This window comes from Elaeis guineensis, chromosome 14 (genome assembly GCF_000442705.2).
Source record: "Elaeis guineensis isolate ETL-2024a chromosome 14, EG11, whole genome shotgun sequence".
In the NCBI taxonomy this organism is placed as follows: Eukaryota; Viridiplantae; Streptophyta; class Magnoliopsida; order Arecales; family Arecaceae; genus Elaeis; species Elaeis guineensis.
The window spans coordinates 52,006,655-52,025,938 of NC_026006.2; the positions used below are offsets into that span (position 1 = coordinate 52,006,655).

The 19,284-nt window shown below is 37.6% G+C and overlaps 2 protein-coding genes across 4 annotated transcripts in view; one reads left to right on the forward strand and one right to left on the reverse strand.

Annotated features, from left to right (window-relative positions):
* The window catches only part of LOC105057573 (iron-sulfur assembly protein IscA-like 2, mitochondrial), a 25,953-nt gene extending 15,732 nt beyond the window's left edge, over positions 1 to 10,221 (reverse strand). For 2 of the 3 annotated variants that reach the window (XM_010940217.3, XM_073248931.1), the window contains exons 1-3: positions 9,952 to 10,221; positions 7,951 to 8,003; positions 7,698 to 7,759 (exon numbers count right to left, since the gene is read on the reverse strand). In XM_010940217.3, the coding sequence (XP_010938519.2) occupies positions 7,698 to 7,759; positions 7,951 to 8,003; positions 9,952 to 10,092 (256 nt within the window). In that variant the 5' untranslated portion in view covers positions 10,093 to 10,221. Of the gene's footprint in view, positions 1 to 7,697; positions 7,760 to 7,872; positions 8,004 to 9,951 lie in introns of all 3 variants that reach the window. The other variant, XR_002166035.3, reaches the window with a different exon arrangement.
* Positions 10,222 to 15,888: 5,667 nt separating this feature from the next.
* LOC105057574 (pentatricopeptide repeat-containing protein At1g77360, mitochondrial) lies at positions 15,889 to 18,904 on the forward strand. Its single transcript, XM_029268267.2, has 2 exons — positions 15,889 to 16,076; positions 17,028 to 18,904. Exon 2 carries the CDS (start codon positions 17,230 to 17,232, stop codon positions 18,664 to 18,666), a length of 1,437 nt encoding a protein of 478 aa, XP_029124100.1. The 5' UTR covers positions 15,889 to 16,076; positions 17,028 to 17,229; the 3' UTR covers positions 18,667 to 18,904.
* Positions 18,905 to 19,284: the final 380 nt, after the last annotated feature.

Here is a 19,284-nt window from a genome sequence, read left to right on the forward strand (position 1 = left end):
CTGACAAACACCTTTTGCTCATCAGCAAGGTAGAAATAATACCCTTTGGTCTCTTTTGGGTACCTTATAAAATTACACTTGTCAAACCTAGGTCCAAGCTTGTCTGTAATTAAACGTTTAACATAAGCCGGACACCCCCAAACCCTAAGGTGCGAGAGTACTGGCTTACGTCCTATCCATATCTCATATGACGTTTTGGCTACAGACTTACTCGGAACTCTATTTAGAAGGTTACAAGCCGATTCGAGCGCATATCCCCAGAGGAAGATCGGCAGACCAGCAAACCCCATCATAGATCGAACCATGTCTAACAGGATCCGATTCCTCCTTTCAGACACACCATTATGCTGTGGTGTTCCAGGAGGAGTCCATTGAGAGAGAATCCCATTCTCCCCTAGATACGTCAGAAACTCATTGGAAAGGTATTCACCTCCTCGATCAGATCGAAGAGTTTTAATACACTTCCCAGTTTGTTTTTCTATCTCATTTCGGAATAGTTTGAACATTTCAAATGATTCCGACTTATGTTTCATTAAATAGACATACCCATACCTAGATAGGTCGTCTGTGAAGGTTATGAAGTAGAAAAATCTACCTCTTGCACTTGAGCTCATGGGTCCACATACATCAGAATGTACCAGACCTAAGAGTTCACTGGCTCGCTCACCTTTTCCAGTAAAAGGTGACTTGGTCATCTTCCCAAGAAGACAGGACTCACAGGTTGGAAGTGATTCACAATCACTAACTTCAAGAATTCCTTCTTGAGCCAACCTGTTTATCCTGTTCTTATTGATATGACCTAGTCTACAGTGCCAAAGGTAGACTTCTGACACATTATCTATTCTAGAACGTTTACCGAAGTTTTGAACCACATTAACAGGCTGTGATAGTAAGTAAATTTCATTATTTAATTGTCCAACAAATATTGTAACACCATTCAAAATGATATTGCAAATATTTTTTTTTATTAAAAAATCATAACCGTACATGGTCAAAAGGCCTACAGAAATAATATTTAATAAAAAACTTGGATAATAGTGACATTCACTCAAAATTACATTACGAGAATTGATTACAAGACTCATGATTCCTAAAGCTAGAACTGGAACTTTGCTTCCATCTCCAACGTTCAGGAACCTCTCGCCTTTATCAAATCTCCTACTGACCTGCAGACCCTGCATCGAATTACAAATATGATAAGGACTTCCGGTATCCAATACCCAGGAAGTAGTATCACAAATCGAAAAGTTACAAGGAGTTATCATATAATTACCTTACTTCTTCTTTGGCCTGTTCGGGTCCAGGGAGGCAATGTATTGAGGACAGTTCCTCTTCCAATGCCCCTGCTTCTTGCAAAAGAAGCACTCCGCCTGGCTCTGATCGTGCTTGCGCTTCTTGGTCTGACCCTATGCTACTGTCCCAGCATGATATTGTACCTTCTTATTTTTCTTCTTCTTGTTCTTCTTCCCCTTCCCAAAGGGTTGACGACGAGAAGAAGACCCTCCCACTACATTCACCGACTCCTTATGGAGTGGGTGATCCTTCTCAAAGTTCTGCAGCAACCCCAACAATCCGTGGTAGTTTACTGTAGGCTTTGTCATTCGAAAATGAGTAAGGAATGGGAGGAAGGACTTGGGCAAGAAATTAAGGATCGCATTCTTACCGAGCTGCTCGTGCAGAGGAAAGCCCAATTTGCTTAGGCGCTCAATCATCTCGATCATGTACAGTACATGATCAGTGACTGAGGCCCCATCCCTCATCCGAGCATTGAAAATGGCACAACTAATTTTATGCCTTTCAACGTCGTCAGGCGTGCCAAAGGAGTCGTTCAACATTTGAAGCATCTCCTGTGGCTGGGCATTCTCAAACCTTCGGCTAAACTCGTCATTCATTGCTGCCAGCATAATACATCGAACGGTGGTGCGGTCATTGAGCCACTTCAAGTAAGTGTCTCGGATCGCCTTACTAGCGTTCGGAGCTGGCTCCTCAGGTGCTGGATCCGTTACTACATAAAGGATCCGCTCATGCTCAAGGATGATTTTCAATTTTCGATACCAGCTATCGAAATTGGGTCCCATGAGCTTGTCATTATCTAATAATGACCGGAGCGACAGGGTAGTGGCCATAGCTGCATAAAGAAAAACGAGACCTCTATTAGTACATAAATTAATACTAAAGACTTGGACTTTAGTCTAAAGTTTTTCCCAATATTTTTACGAACTGGTAGCCTCATCCTCCAATTCGAAGAATTACTTTAATTCCTTAATGGGTACTAGAATCCACACAGACTACACACGAGCCCAACTTTGGTTGGACAACCCATGTGCATCTATGGGTAGGTTCTTAACCAGTTGTTTCTCTAAACAACTTCTAGTAATTGATTTTGCCCCAGAACCTAATCAGTAGGCTTTGGCCTCCACTAAAAAGATCTGGTTAGGTCCAACCATTAACATGACTTAATTTAGTGAATCGGACCAATAAATGATCAGGCCCGACTTTGGCCGGCCAACCTAACCACCATCAGAAAGACTCAATCAAATTATCATATTATGAATAATAATTCCATTAGCCAATGAGCACCAGGCCTTTGGGCCTCCAATGATCATTGAACTAATGGACCCATTATCACTCACTTAATGGGAGGCTATGACTTAGTTATCATTATAACTTAATCATTTTAGGGACCTAATAATTTTGAGGATTTTATTAAAGAATAGTAGAGAAGAATCATCCAGTCAATTTTAATCCTCCCACTGACTTCACCAAGTCAGATTAAAAAAGGATTTAATTAAAGCTGGCATTAGGAGCACCTAAATCAGTCACACTGATTTACCTAATGACATGGGTGAGCTCTAATCACCAAGTGATCTAATCAAAATCTAACTTACCAGATTGGCCAGGTAAGTGAGATCAGTGGTGGGGATTTGCCATTAACTCGTCAATGATCGAATCAATGCGAGTAGCTCCCGCTTAAGAACCACTGGTCAAAACTGCCGAACTTATCTTAGACACCAACCGGTTCATTAGTTTTAATTTTGATCAACTTAGTAAATAGGGCTCCACCGCATAGCCATGAATTAAGTCCATCTTGGTCTAGTTAAAGACATGGACCCATTCAACTACAACTATTGAAGTTGAGTCTAGAGTATCCTTGACCTAATCTAATTCAACTTTTGATTAGATTTGATCAATTGCTCCATTTAGTCCATTTTTTAAGCTAACCTTAGGTCTAACCCAATTATGGACCTAATTCATCTAACCCATTGACCCACAAGTTTATGCAATTGTCTTAGGTCTTAATTCACAATTCTAGACCTACTAGACAACACTTAATTCTTTTAATTAAGTACTTGGGCTGATGGGTCAGGGTTTGGCATTTCGAAAATAATTTTTAAATTTTGAAAGATTTTATTTTTTGTTCACCAAATGTGTTGACTCATTTCACAAACGGGTCAGCACAATTCATAAACAGCAATCCTATTGCTCATTTCATAACAAAAAATAACTCAAAATAAATCATAAATTTTCTTTTAGATCTAATCTAACACATTCATGATAAATTTTATAATTAAGTCCTTTCACTGCTTCATCGGCATGGGATATAATTGCATCGGCACCTCTACCGCCATAGGAGACCCCATCGAATGGGAAGAGAGAGCCTTTAAACCCTACTTTTCTCCTATGACCGGACAGCCATGGCAACCAACCCAATTAGATTACTTGCTACTTGGATCAAGTATATCTAAATATACCAATTTCAAAATTTAAATTTTGAATTTCAAATTTTAAATTTTAAATTTTAAATTTCAAATTTGAGATTTCAACCAAATTTCAAATTTTGAATTTTCAATCTTTGAATTTTAAATTTTGAATTTTGAATTTCAAATTTTAAATTTCAAATTTCAAATTTTGAGATTTCAACCAAATTTCAAATTTTTGAATTTCAAATTTGAAACTTCTAACAAATTTCAAATTTCAAATTTCAAATTTTAAATTTTTTTGAATTTCGAATTTCAAATTTTGAATTTCAAATTTAAACTTATAGATTACACCTTAATCTATGCATGCATATGTATATCATATTCTAGAACCATGCTCTGATACCATTTGTAGCGAAAATTTAGTGCAGGGGCAAAATGGTAATTTTAAAATTTTTTCAAAATTACTATTTTACAGTGGAATTATTAATTAATCTCATTAATTAATACTAATTAATCCTACACTAGGATCTAAATATGATACAACAGCATGCATTTAAATTTGAAATTCAAATTTGAATCAGTAAACCTTTTACAGTACTGTGTTCAGAACACATCACCTTTTGCGGGTAGTCGATCACCGCAATCTGATCACCGTCGGGGGGCTCTGATCGTCACGTCATAGCCACACAAATGTCTGGCCTCTGCGGATCGCCACACGAAGCTCCCGTCTGATCAGCTCCTCGCGAATGCTAGTTCGTGATTTCACCCTTTTGATGGCAGATGTTGATCGAACTCCTTCGATCAATGTGTGCCGACTCCTCGGATGCTTCGGATCGTTTGCACGGTTGCTTGAGAGGCTGATGGATCTCTCCCTGAAATTTGATGGACTCACGACACTCGTGGCACACCAATCTCACTTCCCAAACCCTAGGTAGAAATCCTAGGGTACACACTAGAAATCCTGCGCTCAATTTTCTTTCTTTTTCTCTCGGAAGGTTTTGGACCTTCACCTTACGCATAAACTTTTCTCACGCCCCAAAGTTTCTCTCTTAAAATTTCTACGCACGTTCCACCTTTCTTCTCTTTTTAAAACAACGTCGAACGTGTCTTATCCGCGTGAGAGGATAAAGATAAGTGGTTGCACATTTAAATTCAAATCAAATTTGAATTCAAATGCAAAACCAACTCATCCCTATCCACTTGTGCGTGAGAAGAGAAGGGGCGTGAGTTGATTTGTACATGGAGAGTTTACACGAGAAATATTTTCTCGTGTAAAATATGGGGCGCACAAGATAAGACCATGGTGCATGGATTAGTTGGTTGCTCATTCAAATTCAAACTTTTTTTTGAATTTGAATGGCCAACCAACTTATTTTTATCTAGATATTTGGCACATAAGGGTGGGCGTGGGATGGCTTCTGCATGGAGAAAATTCACGAGAAGTTGCTTCTCGTGAATTTAAATATGCACAGAAGAAGTGAGGTGGCGCAGGGAGAAAAGTCAAGGTGGTTTGAACCTAATTGAGCCAACCTAATCTAAATAGGTTAAGCACAATTAGAATAAATTAAATCCAACTTAATTAAGCTTAATTAGACTCAATAAAATCCTAATCAAATCAGAAATTAACTAAACCTAACCCCTGATCAAATCAGGGACTAAACCACCTTAGCGATTAGGTCAACATTTAACCTAATCGGGTCAATCCAAAATGAATCCAATTCAATTGGACTTGATCCAAAAATAATTACTCAATCAAATTAAGTTAATTAGCGATCAAATCACTAATTAAACCTCTCATAAATATCGAGTCCAAATTCGATGGGCAATCAGGCATCAGAGACCATCGATATGAAACCCTGATCAAAGAGTTTAAATTTCAAATTCAAAATTTAAAATTCAAAATTTTGATCCCGGTACCCAAAATGTGTGGAACTCATGATCAAAGAATCCTAATTCTCAATCATAGAGTCCCAGACACATAAGACTCATAATCAGCCATCTGATCAGAAAGGAACCACTAATGTGTGTGACCCCGCAGATTCGAACCTAAGCCGGTAGCACAGAAACCAATTCCTGTACTAATCGAAGTGACCATCTAGCAATGATACCCGACGACCGGATAGGTCGAATAATCGCAATCGCAACATTCAGAACCTATGTGAATATGGTTACCGTATAATTCATCCCTTTTGACCCCTGTGTTTAGGACGACTCAGGGTTAAACTGTCAACCCTGATGATATCATCCAAATCGTGCTCAACTCAATTAGTCCTGTGACTCCTCACTAGGACTATCCTGGCCAAGGTTTTGCTAAATTGAAACACGATTGTACACAGCTCCTAAACTGGAGTGGTCAATCCCATCTTGACACACGCACCGACAAGTCAAGTACTTGACTACACCCAGCAGCCTTCCGTCATTGAATTAGAAATTCAGGTAGTCCAGTGCCTAAGTGCAGTGAGTTACTTGCAAGTCACCGTGGCAGTCTCAGGTCGGAAGGACATTTATACCCATATCCCATCGGAGCAAATCTTGACAGCAGAAATAGCTCTGGAGTTGGTCACGTTCAGTGCAGATGTACCATTACATCTCACCTGTATGCCATACCAGTGTCTCCACACTCTTTGGTTATGAGGACAACCAACCCATATGGCACACAACGACCTATGCTCGATAAACGTTGTCGTCCTTGGTAACAACGTATCATTTGGTCGCGAACATGTTTAAGGACTAAGCGACAAATCCTCCTTTGTCGAGTCTAAATAGTCCTAAGGACTTCACCACAACATAGGAGTTCATTAGAAGATGAAACATTTGTGATGAAAAAATACCAAAATAATTTTTATTTATTTATAATTCATGTACTAATACAAAAGAAGCACAACCGTCAACAGGCTGACGATTGGCTTTGGGACACTATTCCCAACAATATGAGCCATCTATGCTTTTGCACATGCACTGCAATTGTCCAACATTAGTATTTATTGATTTATCAATCAAGGTTTTACTGCCTTCTGCCATGACTTGGCAACTTGGTAATGGCACCATACATGCTATTTTTTTTCATGCCATACATGCTATTCTTTTTCATGCCATGCCATGGGGCCAAACAGATGTAGGCACACACAGGCACAGGCAACAGCATGCGTCCATAACATGTGTCTGTTTGGCCCCATGGCATCTACAAATTTGTGCTAACTGAAACAGTGGCAACTGTAATCCAACAACATTCTTTTAGAAAGAAAGAAATCTCTTTATTTATAAAGATGTTTAATTAGTGGAGAATTTTCTTAAGACACATTTAAGAGTTTTGCGGTTTAGAGGAATTCTAGGGTTTAGAGGTGTCACTTGCTGATCCAGCACCATAGTCGAGGCAGTGACATTTAAAATACAGATCTCGATCCTTCTTTGTTGGTCAACCACCTTCTAAGTTTAGCTTCCATTGTATTCTTATTAGATAAATAGGGTCACTTTTTTTTTCTTTACCATATTTGTTTCTCACCTTCCCTCAGGCCTAAGAATTTTTCTTATCATTCAGAATTCCCCAATTATCTTCATTCATCATTTTAAGATTTACCTTCTATCATATATTAATGTATTCAGATTGTTTTTCATTGTAAATTTTCTTCAATTCTAGCTAAATATATTTTAACTCTACGCCCTAACCATCCCTCATATAGACCGATCCCAGCATCAAAGTAATTCTGTGCCATAACAATGTTTAAAAGAATTGCTTAATATATAAGACAAATGAAACAATCATTGTAACCCCTTTGTGTGAGCATTTTTATTTTTATTATATGTGATAAAACTTATTCAAACTAACGACGGCTGCATGCAGTTGTTATCTGCACAAGTAATAAAAATGGGGCATATATAGTTTACAAATATATGTGTGTCAAATGATTATGTATGTCCAAGAGTGGCATTCAATGAGGAAGGAGCTAATCAGGAATGCAGAATGAATCAATTCTTTAACATAATCAACGGTGGCACCTTTCATAAAGTCATAGGAGATGTCATCAACCACCAGCTGAACACCATTCTTCTCAAAGACTCTACAAGCATTCCAACAACATATATATGAGATAAAATAAACCATTGTAAGAAAGGAAAACAATCCTAATTGTTGTCCATAAGCAATTGATATTCCTCAAGGATGGAAGAGAACCTATCATCTGCATTTTTCTTGTCATCAAGCAAAAAGACATACTAGAATCCGAAACATTCACCAGTTTCTACACTTAACTGAAGCATCTTCCCCTCAGCAGATGACTCTTTGGCATGCAGTTGTTTCAATCTCTACAAAACAAACTTATAGTCAATATTACTAAATGCAATAATGAAAAAAAAAGATAAAAAAGATTAGACACCAGAGACTAAAACTTGAGCAAAAGCACCTGATATGCTTATATCACTTCAAGTTAATTCTTTATAGTTTCAAGAAAGATCCTATTTGTCAAAAACTAAGCGTACTGGCTGGAAAATAGACACGACCCTTCTCATTTAAAAGAGAAAAAGAAAAAAGAATACTTAATCAACTGAATTATGAAGCAATGTTTACGTGTTCAAATTATGAAAAAAGAAAAAGCTATTAGCTACAGAGTGATTCTTTTCTGAATCAGCAGATTTGTAGGTATGTTCATCCTTGGATTATCCAAAGTTCTTAAAATTTGAACTTGCTTTGATATCTACAGGTCACTCAAGGATAGAAATTCTCTCCAACATCAGGTCACAAGATATCAAGAATGCCTCATATGTATCAATGTATCTCTCAGATAGTGAGAGGCCTAATATGCCTCCATGATCTCTCACAAGCCTTCTGAAGTGCCGACTAAACTTTCTTTACGAGAATTTCCTTGTCATCCCAACAAATGAAAGGTTTGGAAGGACTAATCAAGTTAACTTTAAGTAGGACTGTCATCCAGAACAGCTGGATCATTGCTTGACAAGGGCTTGCTCAAGTAGCAAAATTAGACAACCTACAAAATAACCTGTCTCAGGGTTTGTTCTCAGCTTGCTCAAGATCAGATATATGAACACATGTGTATGTAAATTTAGTTTCTTTTTGCTAATGAACACTTGTAATTTTAATTTAATTATACAATCATAACCTACTAATATTATTTATAAAAATTTATACAAAGCTTCCCTATGGCTTAAATCTCTTCGCCAATTTTTTAAATAAGTCGTACGTGTGCAGCTAAAACTTGGCATGAAAAAAAGCGACCTCAGTTTGAGCTTCACTCTTCCATAATTTGATTTCATCTTCAGCTTAGCTTACATCCCTATTTTACAGCTACAAGGAAAAAGGGGGGAACCCTCAAATTTGCATCTTTGCTGGAAATATAAAAATAGCCCCAATTATGATTATGAACAAATACACATAAATACCAGCATCTAAAGAAATCCTTTGAGCAATTCAAAACAATTTGAGGACTTCTTTCCCAGTTAGTTAATTCTGACTTTCTCAATTTGCTTATACAGAACCTATTATATATGTTGGTATACAATTCTATAATTTTCACAAATCACTAACCATTTAAAACAAACACCCGCCGTATTTGTCAAAAACAATTGTTGAAGTCTACTGCCCAGTCGTACACACCCCATCTCCTCCACCCAGTGTGAGATATTGTCCGCTCTGGAACGGGGCCCGAGCCTTTGACCCGGTTAACACCCCGCCCCGCACGGTTTTGCCACGCAAAAGACGCCTCACGTGGGAGAGGAGGAGTGGTAGTACTTAAGCAGTAGAGTCCCTTGATTGTATCCGGTATGGAACTTTCGGGCTCAATGTCCCCGATGCCCATCCCACAACAGAGCCCCCCAGCAAGGGAGTCTACTGCTGCAGGTAGGGGACAGATTCCCACAGACGGCGCCAATTGTTGAGGTCTACTGTCCAGTCATACACACCCCATCTCCTCCACCCAGCGTGAGGTATTGTCCGCTCTGGAACGGAGCCCGAGCCTTTGATCCGGTTAACACCCCGCCCCGCACGGTTTTGCCCCGCAAAAGGTGCCTCACGTGGGAGAGGGGGAGTGGTAATACTTAAGCAGTAGAGTCCCTTGATTGTATCCGGTATGGGACTTTCGGGCTCAATGCCCCCGATGCCCATCCCACAGCAACAATTGTGATTGATTGCTTAGAAAATCACAGTATTTTCCTCAAAGAAATTATCAAGCGAATAAAATGGAGAAAAAAAATCAAAAAAAGAAAAAGAGAAAAGGGGGCAAGGGCAAGAGAAGGGTACACGAATGCAGTTTTCTGTCATGCGAATGGCAGCTGGGTTTTCAGAAGGCACTTCCTCCACAGCAGAGCTCAGGAGCTTTTGATTCCATTGCATCCGACTGTGAACTAATGGTGTTATCCAGTGAAGTAGAGATCTTGACATCGCTCTTGTTCTCTTATCCTCCTCTTCCTTCCCTTCCTCTCTTTATTTCCCCAATTCACAGGCACATGCGAAGCTTTTCCAGCTATTCCTCTCACTCGCAGTCACAGTATCTCTTGAAACCAGAGAGAGAGAGAGAGAGAGAGTTGCAAAAGTTACAAAATAGTCTCGTAAAATAGATTCTTGTATTAGTATGGACTCAAAATAATCCTTTACATCCCATTAAATATTAAATTTAATCTACAGTATCACAAATGCGCCAATCTGCCTTTGGATGACATGTAAAACCATAGGGTGATCGGTTGGCTTTAATTAAAGAAAATCCATCAACCATACACCTGTTTCAGATCAACAAATATTCTAGTAGAAGTTCATGAATTGATTTATTAATTGATGATTACTGTTGAGCTGGTAATTAACCACACTATCCAGCAGTTTTTTTCTTAAAACTGTCGGCTGCTGGGGTTAATTTCTGAATGATTGATCAAAATTCTCTAATGGCCTACACTTAGGAATATAATTGTTGAGGCCTGAGAAATATAGTTCACTCCTTTCCTAATAGCTTAAGCTTTTGGGTTCTACTGTATAGTTAACATGGTGTGAGATCAAAAGATTATAGTTTCAAATCGCTGTTCAAACCGCCCATCGACTTTATTGATTCCAGTGACAACCTATCTTATAGAACAGACTTGCACAAATAGATATTGCATCCAAAAATCTACCATGTAATTCAAAGCAACCCTACTTCAGCTCAAAATTTCAAAAGAAAGTGACTCTTAAAATTATGCATAAGAATATAATGATCTAAGTAAGCTCATCAAGTAGAAAATTCCTAAATGGAAGCATCAAATTGAAGCACGATATAGAATTAATTACTAAGACTTAAAACAAAAGCTATCTATATGTAGCCCTTCATAGAGGAGCTATACTTCATAATTTTGTGATCCAAACATGGCTCATCAATTTGGCAATGAAAGTTGATATTCTTATCTAAAATTATGTCATGGATTTTTGTTTATAAGCAATGAAGTACAACTAATTTAGATTATTGGTCATACTAATAAATGCATATTTTAAGATATAATGATGGAAATCAATTAGACCAACTCACTTAATCCATGGACTTGGTATCATATTCATGTTATCATGACAACAGAACTCCATAAGTTAAAAATTTTGCAGCCAAAGAAGAATCCATTCAATCAAAGATCTCCAAACCTATAAAATATCATGCTTCTACCAAGATTAATCTCTCAAAACCTCAAGGGACTAGCTCACATTGCCACAACTCGCACAAAATCCCATATGCTCGAAGAAAAAAAGAAATTCCAATCAGAATCTGAGAAACCCTTCCAATTTCCCTCACGTGCTCTCCTTCCCCACATATATCCGAAAAAAAGAATGAAATGAAAAGAAAAAGAAGGGAAAAGGTCTTACATGTTAATTGTTTCCATCATTCTTTTGTTTTAATTGATTTTTTTATGTTGTCCCTAGGTATTTCTTCTCATACTTCTGTCCTCTAGAGTCTCAATCAGATGGCCGGATGGGGCCTTGGATCGGCTCGGGTTGTGTCTTATTTATATTTACCTTTTTAATAGATTATAAATTGTTGTCAATCAATTAAAAAGTTGCTACAGGGTCTATTGGTAGAGGAAATATTAGGTCATCCAAAGATTTGAAGTTCAAATCCTCTCTTTCTCCTTATATATGTATTTTATAAAAAATTATATATATATATATATATATATATATAAAATTGGATTCAAGTGAATGGATCGAACATCAAAAAAAATATGCCATCCCAAGTTAATTTAATTTTAAATAACCCATCCAATAAATTGCTCGTATGAATATGTGTGTGTGTATGTGTGTGTACGTTGCTTCTTATATATATATTTTATAAAAAAATATATACATATATATATTATTAGATTTAGGTGAATGGATCAAACATCAAAAAAATCTGCCATCCCAAGTTAATTTAATTTTAAATAACCCATCCAATAAATTGCTCATATGAATATGTGTGTATATATGTGTGTACGTTGCTTCCAAAAAAATTATAGCTTGAATCAATTCAAGTCTGCCTCTTCTCCTCTACACGAGTAGTGTATATACACCATAGGATTTTTTTTTTTTTGATCCTAAATATTATATTCTCTTTTTTCTTTTAATTTTCAACTCTAAATTTTCTGCATTTTCTACTTATCCATGACCTTTTGCACGAAAACACCCACCTAATAGCCTTTCTTGTCCTTTTTGGCATCGCCATCACTATCACCATCACCACCTTTTTTAGGCTTGAATCCTCATGGAGATGAAGCCGATCGGCTCAGATGCCAGTTGGATCATGCTCTCTTACGCTAGCCTCATTGACAATGTGGCATGGATATTGTTGGCAACGACGGTGGCACTCGCATAAATCGACTTGAAGATGGAGAAATCGCTATTTTGTAGTACTATTGACAATCATATTCTACCTGACATGCTGAATCCTCATGCGATAGGTGGTGGTGTGGATGGCACAATAGATAATGGTAGGGGAAGAGGTGAACGAGCTACACCCGTGCGAGACATTGGTGGTTGTCATGGCAGAGTTTGAGTTCCCGAGCTTAGAATTGTTGGTAAGCACAAACGGGGTTGGAAGGAACTTAGGATGGAAGGGACAGATTGATTGAGGGATTTAGGGATGACAAAGGCCTATCTCTTCGCTATTCTTTCTCTACGAGTCGGACTTGAGCTTGGTTTTTTTTTTGAGAGCCTAAACTCAGCCAAAGCTTAAGAAAGGTTTTGGGTTGCTCTCAAGTTAGAGGCATGGTTGGCCCATTTCCAGCCCTAAATCCGATATAGGGATGGTAGTCAGGCAATTTTTTGGGATACATGATCCATCCCAAATTCTATTGTGACCCATTTAGCAATATCCCATGGAGGTGTTTGGTATGGGATGATTTTTAAGGACCTGATTTTTTGCACAAATCTTAAAGCCAAAAAAAGAATGAGAGTCCCGATTGGATACTATTTCTTCCTTCTCATGGCCGATGAAACCAGGGGATAGAGGCTCGATACAAGCCAAATTAGGTCAATTAATCCTAGAAGATCTCCTTTATAAGAAGATCTCCACCCTCCACTGAATCTCATCCTTGATTTCTCGAGAAATCGCTACTGATCTTTCAAGTTTTCCCCTCCAATTTTTATTGATTTTTCCATCGAAAGGATCATCAGATCCCTCCCTATTGGCGTCACCGAACTAGGTAGTCTCTTTGTTTTGTTCAGCTCTGTAAACATCACCAATGCTTGGTTTTGGACCAACAAGTTGTCGGTTTGGGCATGAAGAGAGGTTCTCTTTTTTGATCTCCTTTCTTCCTCTTATTTTGGGGTTGCACTGGCTTTCACCAATCATGCCCATCGATGAGATTTTCTCCCTTCTTGCTCAACTGAGTGCCACCATGGATCACCGGTCTTGAGCTTTCTACTACCGTGGTTGGGAGAGAAGAGGGAAGGAGAGGATGCCTCTGTTTTTTTAGAAGAAGAGAGGAAGAGAGAGTTCTTCCTTCTGTCTCTTCTCCTTTTTCTCTCCTCCACCCTTTCGCTCTCTTCCTTAGTTTATGTTATTCTTTTTATTTTATTTTTTTTTTCTTTTAGAATAATCAAGGGATCCATGGGGGAAAAATGAACCAGAGGATTTTTATTGGTGCATTTGGTGAACTCTGATAGAAAGTTTCAGATAGATAATCCTTACACTATGGATTGCATTTTAATATTAATTTTGGATCTGTAGGAGAGTAATTCCTTGGACAAAAGAATATTGAGCAATGTTCTTGACACTTAGATCATAAATTTATTGAGTTCATTTTGACAACAGTAGAGGTAAGAATTTTTAGATATTGATTATCTATTTATATAAAAATTATTTGGTACATCAGTGATTTCGATTCATATGTTTTTGATAGTGACATATTATATACTTAATTGTCAAGTATATATTTATGGCTTGTATGATGTTATGTGTTACATATCACTAGTTCTGAATTGGATGAATTTTGAAAATCATATACATCGAGTTTTGCAAAGGAATATAATTTTAAATTATAATATCTAACAAGCTTATAATTGAGTTGTGTAATAGAATGTGGAGTTATGGTGCTATGAGTTAACCACTTTATTGATGTCTTCTCATGAGCTTGAAACATGATCATGGTAGTTTAGAGTTGAGCACTTATGGTTCTCTGGACTAGCTACTTTATTACTGCTTACTCATGGGCTTAAAACATAGCCACAGTAGTTTAGGATTGAGCACTTGTAGTCCTTTAGACTAACTACTTTATGAATGCCTCGCTATGGCTTGAAACGTGATTATAGTAATTCAGAGTTTAGCACTGTGGTCCCTTGGACTAGCTACTTTCTTGATGCCCTCTTTATCATAGGTGGTTGTGGTACGAACTAGCCATTTTTATTGTCTTCTTATGGGTTTGAAACGTGGCTGTAGTAGTCTAAAGCCAAACACTTTGATATGATCAGATTTAATGAATATTGGTTTGAGATAATTATATGATGTGATTTATTATGCAAAAAAAAATATTTTTATAGTATATATTTTATGAATTATAATAACTTCTAGCATGTGATTTATATGAGTAACAACTATTGTTAGTTTCTTATTTATTATTATTATATTGATATTGATGTGTGAAAATTCTTACTGGATTGTCAAACTTACAACCCTCCTTCTCTTTCTTCTTAGAGTTACTGGATGCTTGTACTTGACTAAGGTTGGGATCGTGATTTGAAAAAATTGATTAGATAGCATATTCTTTAAGACTTGTCCTAGGGAGTGCGGCCATTGCGTGCTCGACTCAAGTACTAGGTTCGAGGCATGACAGATCCATCCAGAATCAAGAATGTGTGAGTAGAGGTGATAAGACCATCATGTTTGGATGTATCTTGATGATCCTACATAATAGTAATCTTAAATCATCTCTATTCCTCAAATCATCGTCTATTCAAGTAATGCAATATCTATCCATTAGGTTGGAAATCCAAAATCAAATTCAGGCAATAATTTTGGTCTGAAAATTAAGGATAAAAATATCCTTTAGTCTAGTGAAAAAATTAGTATATCAATATACTATAACTATATTATATTAATATTATATATTTAATATTCTATTATATTAATATTATATTTATGATATATATTATGTTATAATATATTATTACTCATATTATTGCCGTATTACGATTCAATGATAATTTTAAATTAGAATAAAAATATCTTATTATACTTTATATTTATATAATAAAAATATTTAATATATTACTTTTATTTATCTTATTTTTTAATCAAAATAAATATTTATATTAATAAATAATATATTATAAATAAAAAATAAAAATATTAATTTTATAATAATAATAATAAATATATTTTTATAAAATATATTAATAAATATATTTTTATGAAAAATATCATAAATAATTTTGATAATATATGTTTAATAATTTTGAAATATATCTATTTTATAATTTTTTATAAAAATATATTAATAATGGGATGGCAGGATTTGAATCCGGAGTCTTCACCTGGCACCTCTATATCCTCTCTGAAATTTTTTGTACACTGCGGATGGTGTAGAACGACGTGCATCATCCACGATAATTTATTCGTGCAGAGGTGAAAAAAAATTAATTTTTTTCGTGCGCCGTGTTTCGGTCCCGCGCGCGAGTCAATCACCGCGGGCGGTGCAGAGCGGTGCGCGCGTTGTGCACCGCCCGCGGTGCACGAAGAGTTTCTCATATCCTCTAAACTATTATGTATGAAAGACCCAATCTAAAGCCCAAGCCATCGTCTAAGCTTCTGTATTCGGCCGCTCAAGCTTCCCACCCGACTGAGACTCCCGAAGACGGAAAAAAAACAATGAAATATCGGGGGAAAACGTAGTAAGAATCAACTAAAACAAAGAACGACGGAAAAAAAAAAAAATTGAAAGGTAAGACCTTTTCCCAGACGGGTTGATCATTTTTTTCCCTTTTCGCTTCTTTTTATTTTCATTCCATTCTCTTTTTTCGGATATCTGTGGAGAAGGAGAGCACCTGAGGGAGATCGGAGGGGTTTCTTACCCTCCAGTTATGGTTTTCCCTCGAGCATATGGGATTTTGTGCGATTGGTAGCGGTGTGAGTTCGTCCCTTGAGATTTTGAGAGCTTAATCTTGGTAGAAGCATGATATTTTGTAGGGTTGGGGGATTTTTGATCGAAAGGATTCTTCTTTGGCTACAACATTTTCAATTTATGGAGTTCTGATCTCATGATAATACGAATATGATACCAAATCCATGGTGTGAGACTTGCACTAGGCCAAGTTCCACCTTTCTGAACTGTCATGTGGATGCATGAATGAGGCCTTTCTCACGTTAATCAATTCCAAGGGCCAAATGCATCTCATGGTAGCTTGCACCGGTTACCACAAAATGAGAGAGACAAATACTCGAGGTTCATGGTTTAACATGTCCTTTTTCTTTCTGAACATTAGCTTTGTGAGATAGGAGGCAGTCGAATTGTTTTGAGAGGATGGGTAGGAGTCATGCTTGGAATCAGATAAACCAATTTTTGATTGGTAAGTTCAATAATCTGTGATTGGGCCAAAATCTATTCCCTCTCTTAGCTCCTAGTAGTAATTCACTAATTTGATCCCTCAGTTGATAATCAATCGTTTATAAAAAGTTAGACTTGAAGAAAAAAACACAATCTATTCCGATGAATCAAGATATTTTTTTTAAAGAAAATAATTCAGTTAGAATTTCCTGCTGGTGAACACTTGGTAGCAAATGTTAACACTTTTTGTTTGGCAAGTGTGTAGTCCATCCCTTGTCATTCTTCGATGCATTATTAATCTTGAGAACTAACTCGCATGAAACTGATGTTGCAAAGTTTCTTGTCCAGTGAATTGCTTCTGGTGGCTGAGAAATCACTGGAAGCTCCATTAATTCTTTGATGGATTCTGATAAAGGAGAAACATTGGCATAGTTGCTGTTTATGGTTTAAACTTAAGACGGCCAAAAACAAACAGATTCTCTTTTGATTGGAGAAATCCCAACCTCATTTGATCCTCTGGAGGCTTTTTTCTATCCAATTTGGTAGCAATATGATCAAACTTTATAAGAAATCCTCAATAGGATGGAAATCATTGATAAGAATGTACAGCTCCAACAGCAAAAATGTCCCAGAGGTCGTCGACCCCACCAAGAGGCTATGCAAGATCATGATGTCTTGCCCCAGTGTTGGCCTTGAGCATGCCCTCGATGAGAGTGGCATTCGCATCTCACCAGAGCTGGCTGAGGAGGTCATCAAGCGGTTCGAGAATGCCGGCATGCTTGCATACCAGTTCTTTGAGTGGACCTGCAAGCAGCGGGGCTTCTCCCATAGTGTCAGGGCCTACCACACCATGATTAGCTCCCTCGCCAAGATCCGACAGTACCAGCTAATGTGGGACCTTGTTGCCACCATGCGCCGTGAAGGCATTCTGAATATCGAGACATTCTGCGTGATAATGAGGAAATATGCCCGGGCGAAGAAGTTTGATGAAGCCATCTACACCTTCAATGTCATGGATAAGTTTGGCATGATGCCGAATTTGGCTGCATTCAATAGCCTTCTCAGTGCATTCTGCAAATCCAAGAATGTGAGGAAGGCCCAGGAGATATTTGACAAAATGAATGACCGGTTTGCACCGGATGCCAAGACTTACAGCATCTTGCTTGAAGGGTGGGGTAGGGCCCCAAATTTGCCCAAGATGCAAGAGGTTTACCAGGACATGATTGATAAGGGCTGCAAGCCAGATATCATCACGTATGGGATTATGGTTGATGCCCTCTGCAAGGCTGGCCAGGTGGAAGAGGCAGTTAATGTTGTTAGAGACATGAGATTCAATGGTTGCCCGCCAACATTGTTTATTTACAGTGTCTTGGTTCATACTTATGGAGTCGAGAGGAGAATAGAGGATGCGGTGGATACATTCTTGAAAATGGAGAAGACTGGTATTAAGCCTGATGTGGCAGTGTACAATGCACTGATCAGTGCATTTTGTAGAGTAAATAGATTTGAGAATGCTTTTAAAGTTCTGGGGGATATGGAGGATAAGGGCATTCCTCCCAATTCGAGGACCTGCAATATTATTCTGAGCAGCTTGATAAGTCTTGGGAAGAATGATGAGGCATATAGGGTTTTCCGCCAGATGATCAAGCATTGTGAGCCTGACTTAGATACATATACAATGATGATAAAAATGTTCTGTGAGAATGATAGGTTGGAGATGGCTTTGAAAGTGTGGAAATACATGGGCTTGAAGCAGTTTGTTCCAAGTATGCACACCTTTTCTGTGCTTATCAATGGGTTGTGTGAGAAGGGCGAAGTGAATCGGGCTTGTGTCATGTTAGAAGAAATGATTGAAAAGGGTATCAGACCACCAGGTTCAACCTTCGGAAAGTTAAGGCAATTACTTTTGAAAGAAGGCAGAGAAGATGTACTTGCATTTCTTTTGGAGAAAATGAAGATTCTTGTTCAAGAACCTTTGTGTGATTGAGAGATGATAACATGATGTTCTATAATGAGCTTGGGAATATTTTTATACTGAAATGCTTGACACTTTACCTGCAAAGGAATCAGCTTGATGTGTATTACAAAGGGTCTTGAGCTTCATGAAAGTATTAATTCGCAAACACCAAAAGTTGTTTGCTGACCCATCCCATGGCTCACTTACTGGGTACTGATAGATTGGATGCCTTGCCTCAACAAAATACCAAAGTCATTGAGCAGTGCAGGTCAGTCTCTTCCTGCTCTGTTGCTTCTCTGTTTCCCTTATGATGGATTTGATAAAATTATTAGCCACTATGTGTATCTAATATATTTTAGCCTGTCACTTTATTAAAGCATGTAATGCACAGCAGAGAAGCATATTTGCAAGTAAAACATCACATGATACTTTTTTATTTATGATTTCTTCTGCTTTCTACATTGTTTGATGTGGAAATTACAGATATGCTTAGGTAGTCACTGGTCTGCAAAACAACTGTATCTACCCATGTCATTGTACGTCTTCTGCCTTTTGATCAAGGGAACCAGTATATCTGTTGTCAAATATACAATGCTCAGGAATCATTTTTACGCATCTCAAAATGTTCAAAAAGATGGGCTTAACTCA

Bases quoted from the DNA above. Each gene is read 5' to 3' on its own strand.
- LOC105057574 (XM_029268267.2), top strand. From the start codon at position 17,230: ATGATCAAACTTTATAAGAAATCCTCAATAGGATGGAAATCATTGATA.